The sequence below is a fragment of the Falco cherrug genome, chromosome 5, assembly GCF_023634085.1.
Source record: "Falco cherrug isolate bFalChe1 chromosome 5, bFalChe1.pri, whole genome shotgun sequence".
NCBI classification, from domain to species: domain Eukaryota; kingdom Metazoa; phylum Chordata; class Aves; order Falconiformes; family Falconidae; genus Falco; species Falco cherrug.
The window spans coordinates 92,701,318-92,712,405 of record NC_073701.1 but is presented as its reverse complement, the minus strand read 5'-3'; the positions used below and the strand labels follow the sequence as shown (position 1 = coordinate 92,712,405).

The 11,088-nt window shown below is 45.0% G+C and overlaps 1 protein-coding gene across 1 annotated transcript; it reads right to left on the bottom strand.

Moving 5' to 3' along the window:
* Positions 1 to 222: 222 nt before the first annotated feature.
* Positions 223 to 10,480, bottom strand: LOC129736191 (E3 ubiquitin-protein ligase RBBP6-like). The gene is made up of 6 exons (XM_055711994.1): positions 10,151 to 10,480; positions 7,820 to 7,919; positions 5,240 to 5,276; positions 1,654 to 1,742; positions 1,449 to 1,545; positions 223 to 609 (listed from the first exon to the last, which is right to left on the bottom strand). Exons 1-6 carry the CDS (start codon positions 10,314 to 10,316, stop codon positions 466 to 468), a joined length of 633 nt encoding a protein of 210 aa, XP_055567969.1. The 5' UTR covers positions 10,317 to 10,480; the 3' UTR covers positions 223 to 465.
* Between the last annotated feature and the right edge of the window lie 608 nt (positions 10,481 to 11,088).

Genomic DNA, 11,088 nt, shown 5'->3' with positions numbered 1-11,088 from the left:
GTGCACTTTCCAACAGCCACTCCTGTCAGCACACAGCAGTAATTTCTTAGTTTATAGCAACAGGAACACTTCAGCCCGTTTCACACATGAGATTTGTTAAAAGTCAGAGGAGGAGGAAATCTCAGTCCAAGGGCTATTTGTTAAATTTTGCAAGAAGCCTTTGAAACATAAACCAGAAGCAAAATGAGCATTCAGAGAGAATGATGCCAGCTGGAAACACTACTGAAATGCCTTGCAGAAATACAGGTTCTTAGCATACCCCAAGGTCAGCCAGCTTCCCGGGGCATGAACAGTAGGACTACTCTATTTCAATATGGGAAAGTATTGCAGATTTTAAGGTTAAGATACGACGGTAGTGCTTCCTCCCTCGTAATTAGAGGCTGGCCACCTCGGCTGCATTGCCACTCAGACATTTACGCATGGTTGCTCTCATTCGCATTTTGGTCGGTCCGATTAATTCCATACTTACGCATTAATAGTTGGTATTGCGTATTTCCCAGCCTTTGTCAGCATGGCACCTTTTGTGTTGGGATCCTTCACCTCCACCAGGAAACTCCTTGGAATTCCGGTGCTCCTTTTAATTCTGCAAACAGGCTCCACATTTTTGTCCTGTTGAGAACAGAAATGCAGACATCTCTCCTCTTCAGACGCACACTTAAAATGACGTTTCAGAGATAATTTTAAGCAGCGAAAGCCTTTAATCCCCTCCTTTTACCTAACATAATGGCTGCTCGACTCAAACTCCTGCTTTCCCCAACGAGCATAGCCAGGACGTACCACAGGTTTGAGCAGAGTTTTGAACCCAGTCGTCATTCTTTGGCTTAACTTCAGGACCCTTCAGGGTGAAACAGCCCTTTGCTCACCGTCCGCTCAGAGCAGAGGCACAAACCTGTTCCCCCTCCAAAGCTCCTGGGCAACGTGTGAGAGCTTAATTCAGGGTCTCCAAATCAGCCCCCATGGAAACTTACATTCACATCTATATAGGAAGGCTGAATTCATCCCTCCTGCACGTACATTCAGGGACTGATGTTAAACGGCATGAATATTCAGCCAGAGGCTTCTGTAGTTAAAACTGACAGATACTCAATAGACGGGGTCGACAGAAACCTCTTGTTTTTAGAGGAAATACCAACAACTTTGAACTGTCATTAGAAAGAGTTAGAACCAGGAACATTTCCAGTACTATTGAAATAGATACAAATATGTATGAAAGTTCACTGAGAAAGATCTATGGACATCTTTAATGTCTGTGACCTAGAGAAAAAAAAAGTTTCACATTTAGAATTCCAAGTTTCCCTTGAATTTGGGAGGGCTTTGCAACATTGCCATGTAACATTTCGCCCCGAGAGAAACAAATCTTACTGGGAGTGTTCATGTCTTTGTCACATAAATGCCAAGGTAAAAAACCCTAAAAGCTGGGTAACACCAGAGGCCTGCCCCAATCTTACCCTATTTACCGGGCAGTTCTTGGCATAGTGGCCAGGTTTTCCACAGCAAAAGCAACTGGATGATGGTGGAGGCAGATCCAAGGGTTCCCTCAAGTAACTAGAAGGTTTGGGGAAAAAAAGGAAAAGCTATGCATGTGTCTCTCTTCTTAAAAGAAACATCTCCATACTTTTTCCATAACCTTTGAAGATCACATTTGATACTTACTTGGATGGATCGTATTCATGGCAGGACTGTATCATCATCGCCTTTATCTTATCCTCTTCGGAAGCATTGGCTTCAGCCAGGTTGGCAGTCTGTTTAACAGGTAATGGTTATTTGACACACACATTAGGCTACAAATAGGCTCTCTTTGTACCTTACATAAAGACTTGTGAAGCCAATCCAAGTTTTGTCCAAGCGGACTGAAGCTATGTGTAGAAAAAAGCCCACCAGCCAGCATTTTGAAGCTGGTCTTTAAGCTCCAGACTAGTCAAAGAAGCTAGCCATGGTACATTTAACTGAGAAAGATGTGTGCAAGTAGCAGTATTTACATTCTGCAGTGTCAAAAGGACACACAACTTCAGAGTCGTGGCAGTTGGTTTTGCTTGCTGAAATTCAGCTTCAGACCCAGAAGCATTAAAAGGAATCAAGCTTTCTATAATCCCTCAGCAAGAGAAAAGATTCTTTTCAGCAGACATCTGACCATCATGTGCTGTAGGCAGTCCAAACCGCACGGTTCCGCCCCCTCCCCCACCGCCACTCGCTTCTTCATAGGAAGTGACTGAACTACAATTTTTTTCCAGTTGGCACTGTCCTTTTAACACGCAAATTGTAATATAAACCTTACGCAGAACTAGATCTTCGAACTATGGAAGCCAGATGGTTTTTTTTACACAGTACTTCTTCAAATGTTTCTATTACACACTAGTCCAGATACAAGCAGGGTCAAAGGGGGTGACTGTAAATTATTTGGAACTTCAAGCACCTATCCTACAGACCAACTGCTCATGTTTTCCTTTTTACATGCATTCACTCACGAAAGCAACCAACTAGTTTCCACATGTTACTTCATCTAGCTGTTCCATATACACAGGAACATAATCCAGATCTCCATCTATGAAATCATTTCCAGTAACATTTGCAGAGAACTTTTATAGACACTTGACTGATTTGTCTGAACCCAAATGGTTTACAAAACACATCCAAAACCCACAACACATTTCTAGGAACAGACCACCATTCAAATATGGCATTCAATACATAGTCATAACAAAGCAGAAAAGTTCTTACTACACATTGCCTCCTGTGCCAGCCTGCACTAAAGAGGCTAGGGTAACAGTTCGGAGCTGCTTTGTTACCTATCTCCGTATTTCTGAAATCTTTGAATTTCTCAAAAGCTTGGACAGTTTTCCACATTTTAGAGTAAATTTCACATGACTTTACAGAACCAAGGGACAGCCCTGAGGGAGACCAATGTCTTTTGGTGGCTGCTTCCCAAACTAATTCTGCACACACCTCCACCCCCACCCCCACCCTGCCGCAAAATGTTAATTAACACAATTAAATTTATTAAGAAAATAAATAAATGCAGCGAGCGAGGGAAGACGTTCCCAGTGGGAAGGATTTCTTTCTCTTGGACATGAGCTCTGGCCTTCATTTTCAGAGGAAAGAACTAGCTCCTCTGCGTTAGGCCCTGCCTTCTCTAGTCTTTGTAACTTTAAAGACTATGCTTTTAATCACTTCTGTGGCTAGCACTACGCCTCTTCACCAAGTGCAATCACTAGTGTTTCCCCAGACAACGTTACACGTTGCTGAGCACAAAATACAAGCAGTTCCATTACAAAATATGCTTTCAGGCGGTCACGTCTGCTGATGTGCCTCGCATAAACACTGGCACAGTCCTATCAACAATTAGGTGCACTTGCACACTTTTCACAGTCTGCACGTAAACAAATTAGGTTGCGTCGTCCTCTATCTGTATGCCACAATTCAAGCAGTCCCGCACCATTCAAAGAATGGATCTGTAACTGTAATGACTAAAAATTCAAAAACAGCCATGCAATTGTCCATGTTCCAGAAACACGTCTGTTCCGGCTGTTGCAAAGGCCCTAGAAATGTCCATGACTTACAGCCAATTAAATCCTGCTGTAAAAATGGTGTTAGTTTCCAATGAACAATGAGCGGGACGTATGAAAAATGGTAAACAGCTTCTGAAGTGCTGCTTCTTTGTGTCTTGCAGATGAGTAACACTGCAGCATTACACTGAGGCCAATAAGGTGCTCCCCTTCCATCTTCCCAAGCTGGGAACTACTCTCTACAGGATAGTATCAAAGTAATATTTTAAAGTTAGGAGAAACACTCTGAATTATTAACAATTAATGTTTTGCTCATATTACAGCAGTTATCCAGCTAGAGAGCACAGTGTAAGGTTTGAAAATACAAGGATACACACCCACACCCACCCCTTTCTTTTTAACACTATTTCACAAGCAAGTACATCTAAGCATACCTTAATAAGCTGGGCCAGAGAAAGAGGTGCGGAAGGGTCGCCAATCTATTCAGAAAAATTAAACACATACTCAAGTTCTACAATCAAAACAGAGCAATAGTTCACCCCTACTGCTGTATGAAAGCCTGCGCTATATCCTCTGAGTGTCACTGGAAGAGCCACCTCCAAGCCAGTGGAATTTATACTCGTTCAAAACAAAGTCCAAACCTTAAACAGCTTAAGTATGCCTACGTTGTTAATGAGAAGAAACTAAAGCAACCAACCCCTCCTGAGATCAACCTATTGCTCAGAATACCTCAGAGGGGGACCCTTGTCAAATGCTCACAACTGCTTAAAAGACGGAGGGTTAAGGAAGCTGTCCATTTGCAGCTCGAAAGGATCTAAAAAAATTATTTCCGTTTATTTGAGTAGGAAGTGTCACTACAGGAAACATTGTCAGTGCAGTTTATAAATTAATCAGTTAATAGCTCATCATCTACTAAATGCACACAAGTATGATTCATGAATGCAGTATAGTTTTTGCGCTGTCTTTCATTTACTTTAATTAGACCCCAAGTTCACGAATTTCTAGATTAAGTTATCCTAAGAGCTTACAAAGTGATCAGATCCAGTGACCTAGAGCTCATGTAATGCCTCACTCCATTCTAGTGAAGAACAAGCAGTTATACTTACAGATGAAAACCAACCACCACCACAAAGTAATGTTTGTACTATGAGGGCTATTTTGAAATGCATCGTTGCACGTAGCATACCCCCCAAGGGCCAAGTGGAGATCTAGGCCATTACTAGTCAAGTGTCTCCTCGAGTTACTTATTCATGTCTTAGCAGCAGAACAACAGTGTTTTCTGACCGGAAGAAAAATGCTGCCCCTTTTCCAAATGTAAATTCAAAGTGGTGGCGTACTGAAGAGTGGCACCAAGTTCAGTGGTGCAAACCTTGAACCTACAAGCTCTAAAAATGAGCATACATTATCGGTACAACACACAGTCACACAAGAAATATTCTAGCCTATTCAGTACGAAATGCAATGCGTTACTAGGCACAAATACCATTATTCACATTAGAACCGCGCAAATGTTGGCATTGCTCAGTTTTCACTATGCTGAATCAAATACATTGGATTTACAGCATACACTATGTTTCACTGGAAAATATGTTTGAGATATATATATTATAAATATTATATATAAAACATATATATTTTATATATTTTTATATATATTAAAAAATTAGTACAAGGCTACATTTCTTAGACTTAGGTGCAGCATGTAGAAAAAAGTTTCAGCTTGTGTTTTTACATACCTCTTTTGATGTTCTACTCGCTGGCCCAGTTCGACTTCTAGAAGAAGAAAGAAAGATGATCAGAACTTAAAATAAAGCACTCGTAACCAACATAAAGCAGGGAAAACAGTTTATAAAACCTGAACATCAAAACATTGTGTACTGGTAGTCTTATGAATACGGAAATTTATTTCTATACATAAAGTGTGCTCTCCTGGTGCATTCAGTGCAATTGAAATAAAACCCAAAATCCCATTCCTTCTTTGCCCCCAATGACTCTAAGATACAGAATACAGCAGTGCAAGAAGAAGTCCTCAGATATTTTCTTTCTGCTCTCTAAGTACCAAAACTGTGAAGACTGTGCTACATTTTTCTGTTCTTAAATAGTCAGCCATCCAAATACGAAGGCACCTTCAGGCAATCTGTATAGCCCCACTACCACAAATAGGTACCAGATAGAGCACTTTGGTTTCTACACTCCTCTGACAAAACGAGAACAGTTGTCTGTAGAAAAGTGTTTCTTGGTGGAAGCCCAAGCACTGTGTTCAGGTACCTACCATACTTAGCCTAAAGTGACTACAAATAGCAGTAGAAACATCACCTGAAAGCAGTTCCTAGGATTTTCTGAGATCGAGGAGGCCTGTGTTAAAAAAATAAGAAAAAAAGTCTTGATTACCAGAACTTCCTTTAAGATCATCTTGAACATGCTACAATATTTTAGGGAACACTTATGACACACAAGCCCTTGCCGAGATTCCACATACTCATTGGTCTGTACCTGCATGCTACTCATGAATCAAACATGCAACCGCCCATCTAGTTAACAAACAATTCATACCTCATCCAAAGCGTCCCACGAGCAGAGGCAACCCAAAGGCTGCTGTGCAAGTCCTGCACAAATAGAAAGGCTCATACTTCCTGCCACTGCTACACCACCACCAGGCTCGCAAGTACAGCCACGTACCTCCTGAAGATGAGGAAGCGCGAGGAAAAGCTTTAGATTACCACACCATGGTTTCTTCATCCACTTGCCTTGAGGAAGATACTACAAGGTGACTAACGCATTCCTGAAGGCCTCTCCACCATGACAGCATGCATTCACCATTCCCAAACATTAACAGCTCTACCAGTTGTTTCCACAATGGTTCCAGCTGAAGGAATAGAAAGCTGACCTGCCTGATCCATTTGCAACTTTAGCAGAGCAGCGGCATTCATCCCTTATCCCCACGTGCAGGTGCTTCTTGGATCTTTGATGCTAGTGGCACCTAGCCTCTCATTTTAGGGCAGCATTCCAACACCAGGAGAGGGTGTCATCCAACCAGAAATGGAGGCTATATTGACAAGACAGCACTAAGCATCCCGATCTAAATTAACCCCCCAAACAAGGCCATGCTTAGCAGCACAGTGCTGTGGCATCCAGAAACTCTTGGTAGTGCCTGAAAGCACTAATATGCCCAAAGCTTACAGGAGAGCCACATAAATTCAGGGGGGTTTGCTTGCAGATGCTTCATGGGTACTAGGATGCTGCTGTACTGTTTGTTTGAGACACGCTGAAACTCGCCGGTATACTTTATTTATTGAGAACTAACATTAGAAAGACACGGCATAACCACAAGTCAATAATATCTACTAATGGTGGAGGAGAGGTCTGTCTTGAAGAAGGCTGGAAAACATGACCATTCAAACCATGCTGATGCAGCTGATACAGAACTGGACTGAACGAATACATCGATGCCAGCAACAATGCTGTAGTCAGGCTTACATTTGAATATCTGCAATTGTAATCAGATCTCTGTCCTCCATAAATCTGAGGAATACAGCAGTAATACCTGGAGCACAGAGAGCAGCTTAGGGTGAAATCAAACTTAGAAAGGTAACTACCAACATTTGGGAATGTGCTCAACTGCTTTCTGAGCTTCAGGTTTGGAAAAGATCAACTGCTCCTTCACCGTCCTGGCACAAAAGGCAATACGCTTTAGGACGTTGCTCTTTTTCTCTTGCCCGACACAGGCATTGTCTTTAGGAAACTAATAGGAATCACTTAAGAATGAAACTTCTTGTTCGCACGGTTTGCCAGCTGGCCACTCTCAGTCTTTCCTCTGGAGACAGCATGCAGCCCCGCCACCCCCACCCCTCTGGGGTGTAAGAATACCCTGCCCCCCCGCCCCCAAACAAAGGAAGCAGTCAAACACTGGGACTCGGACTGCTGGCAGATGGGAACCAATTACCAGTTCACACTGCAATGTGTCTCTCCGTTTACTCTAAAAGCAATACAAGCAAAAGCATAAAATAAGGAATCTCTCTGCATAGAGGAAACAGGATGGAGAACTTGACTCTCAGAAAAACCAACCCCAAGAACAAACCCAATTCAAACGTCTGAACAGCTACCACTGTTGGACTTTGAATGCCACGTCCCAGCGGGCTGAAAAATCTAAGTCTGCTTTGGGACAGATACATTCAGATCTGCCCTGTCACAACACAATTTAACAGCAGCTTTAACAAGAAAGAGACAACCGGAATGCCTCCGTAAACCAACAGCCACAAAGAAGGTGAACACACTGAAACCCCTCCCAAAGAACACAACGCGTTATGGCTACTTACCCAAGGTCTGTCTTGCCGGTAGCTTTAACTCCTCTAACAGAGACTCTCCTAACAGTTACCGATGAGTGCCTTGGAATCAGGGCATTGTCATCTGTGTATTCTGAAAACAACATCAATACAGAGAAAGCATCAGTCAGTTCGTAAGAGTGATATTAATATGTCATGACATAGCACTTCAGGGAACCCTTTACGGATAGAAAAGCAACATTTTACACACAGCGTCATGCTTTTATCATGTCCACACACTCACGGTACCTTTCCAGAAATCTTCAGGTCTGATAGTCAAACACAAGCAGCAAAATCTTTTCCATTTGTTTTGAATCGTTTCAATGCCAACAGCAAAATGGTCTCTAAAGTCACTAAAGCAGAGTCTGCTAAAACATGAGGCTCTTTCCTGATCTAACTTTCATTGCTTTTGCTCCTGTTAGCTTACAAAACCCTAGAACATGTCTCTATAATAGCGAGCACGGAAGAGGACACTCCCACCCCGCCTCCCACCTTTTAAAACACATCCCAACCATCCATTTTGCCTTCCCACCATCTTCAAAAAGAGTCCACCATCTCTTTTTTTTCCCCCCAGTGATGTGTAAAATCCTGTTTACTTTTAGCTTCTATTAGCATTGCTTCTATTACGAGATTTCCGTGATCACGCGGCTCGGAAAACTCTGAACAAGTTGGCCATCTTCACTCAAGGTTCACTGAAGGGTCTTTCCAAGATCATGCCAACATTTAGTCAGGACTCCTGCACAAAGTTATTAAACCCACTACCATATCTCCACAGGGAGGATCTCCAAGAACCCCCTTTAGGCAGAGCATCCAGGCCTAGTTCTTTCCTTCATCTTCTGAAGGTGACTTTAAGCACGTAGATGCTGTCCAATAAAAACGGAAAGTCACGGTTATGTATAAAACCCCAAAATCTGGCATACACATAAATGACACCGAAATGTATTCCTTAGCTTTGCTCTGACAACCGCTGGGGGATTTTTTGCATTTTCACGGGGAAAACACCCTTACAAAAGTTCCAGTAAGCATCTGTGTCACAACCTGTACGTCTGCCTCTACCTGCATGTTTGTCTCTACTGCTGTATATGACACGCGATCCCGTAACACCCCCAAGACCCCTAACACCGTGCTGTTAAGTCTGCTCACAGATACTCTCCTGAACCTACTTTACCTATCTGTAGGTAAACAGCGTGTTTAGGTCCAACCACTTGAAAGGCTGGAGCCAAAGTTACAGTTACCGCAGCAGGCATGTTATTCTGTTTAAGTTTTAATACATCAAAGAGGAAGAGGAAAAAATCCTATGAGTACACATTGTAAAGACAAGACTGTTGTGGGAATGTCACAGAACCACAAGAAAAAAGAAAAAAAACCCCAACCGATAAAATTTGAATGTTTAAGGAATGGAGATGGTTTCCAAGTCTTTGTATTTCTGACAAGTCATATTCCAAAGTCTTTAATCACATGCAAGCTTTGCCAGACGGTAGATTACCAAACTGAAACAGCACACTAAGTAATACAAAACCATTACCGTCTCTGAGAATCAAGCACCATTTCTCAGATTCAAAAGAACTTAGGGTTTCTCTAATAACATTTCTAGGTATATTCACCATAACTGATCTGCCATAAAACTTCAGTACTGCCCTGACACCGTTTAACACGCAGTACCACGACAAAAATGCACCGTTTGAAAGAAATGAAGAAATGATGCTCAACAGCATCTGAATGAATGTGTAGCATGGTGCAGCAAAGAAGCTGTATTAGCAAGAAATGCCAAGTATACTTTAGACAGAACACTCGTCTACAAGATGGCTTTCCAGGGTCTGCATAGATTCTCACTCACAGATACACCCTTGATCCAAAACGTTGCTACTGAGCAGTTTCTGCAGCAGCCAAGCACCGCTTTTCCAATGCGGTGGAGTAAAAGTAGCTGAAGACAAATTTCAGTCACCAAACCCACTTTTTTTGCCCCTTTAAATTAGCCACCCACTCCTTTTCTATCATGTTCAGCCTTCTCTGCCGGCTTTCAAAGAAATCTGGCAGGTCTGTGATGACAAGGCATTGTCCCACATTCCCTTATCGTTTTAGCTAGAAGGGTTCCCAGAAACCAAACCTCTTCCACGCGCGGTGTCGCACACGGACCCCGTACGCTGCTGTGCCTGGCTGCGCACACAGCCCTGACGGCAGCTGCCAGCGCACAACCACGGAAGAGCAGCTCTGAGGCCCCAGCACAAGTCACCGCTGCCGGCCGTGGCCCAACCGCCTCACTGGCCGCCTGCGCCATCGCCAGCCGGCCGGTCCCCGGTCCCCGCGCCCGCCGCCCCCACGCACCTTCCATGGTCTGGGCGTTGGTGACCTGCAGGTCGCAGTGGGTCGCCTTCAGCCTCTCGCGGCCCATGATCTGGCGCCTGAGGTCGCGCAGGGAGATGTGGGGGCCGTGAAAGGTGACCACATCGGAGTTCAGCCTGGAGGAGAACTTGTAGTGGACACACGACATGGCCGGGGCCAGGCGGTGCCCGCTCCGCGATGGCACCTCACGCAGCAGCTGGCCTCGCGGCCCCCACAGCAGGTCAGGGCCCACCGAGGGGCTGGGGCCAGCAGCGCGGGCTGAGCCCGCCGGCTCCTCCTCGCAGCCCCGGTGGGAGGACGATGGGGACAGGCCCTGGCTCGGCCTCCGCTCCCTCCTCGCACCAGCGCTGCCAGGCCAAGCTGCTCGCTATGGCAACCCAGGCGGCTCCGCATTGTGACAGAGGGGCTCAGGGGGCCACTCAGCGCCCCTGGGGGAGGGGCCTTCATCAGCCCCGCCTGGGCCGCCGGTGTCCCTGCTGTCCCCCAGCCTGTCACCGCCCCGTGCCCTGTCACCCCCCAGGCTGTCACGGCCTGCTGTCCCCTCCTGTCACCCTCGATGCTGCCACTGCCTGCCGTCCCCTCCTGTCACCACGCAGGCTGTCATGGCCTGCTGTCCCCTCCTGTCACCCCCATGCTGTCCCAATCTGCTGTCCCCTCCTGTCATCCCCAGGTTTTCACGGCCTGCTGTCCCCTCCTGTCACCTCCCAGGCTGTCATGGCCTGCTGTCCCCTCCTGTCACCACCCAGGCTGTCACTGCCTGCTGTCCCCTCCGGTAACCCCCAGGCCTGTCCCTGCCTACAGTCCCCTCTGGTCACACTCCACACTGCCACTGCCTGCTGTCCCCTCCTGTCATCCCCAGGCTGTCACTACCTGGTGACATAAGCTACATAAGATAAAAAAGAAAAAAGAAAAAAACCAAA

Excerpts from the sequence above, each read along its gene's own strand:
- LOC129736191 (XM_055711994.1), bottom strand. The coding sequence starts at position 10,316 with ATGTCGTGTGTCCACTACAAGTTCTCCTCCAGGCTGAACTCCGATGTG. Across the intron at positions 5,277-7,819 it reads ACCGGCAAGACAGACCTTGG|AAGTCGAACTGGGCCAGCGA; the intron begins GTAAGTAGCCAT and ends TTCTTCTTCTAG. Across the intron at positions 610-1,448 it reads AGAACTGCCCGGTAAATAGG|GACAAAAATGTGGAGCCTGT; the intron begins GTAAGATTGGGG and ends TGTTCTCAACAG.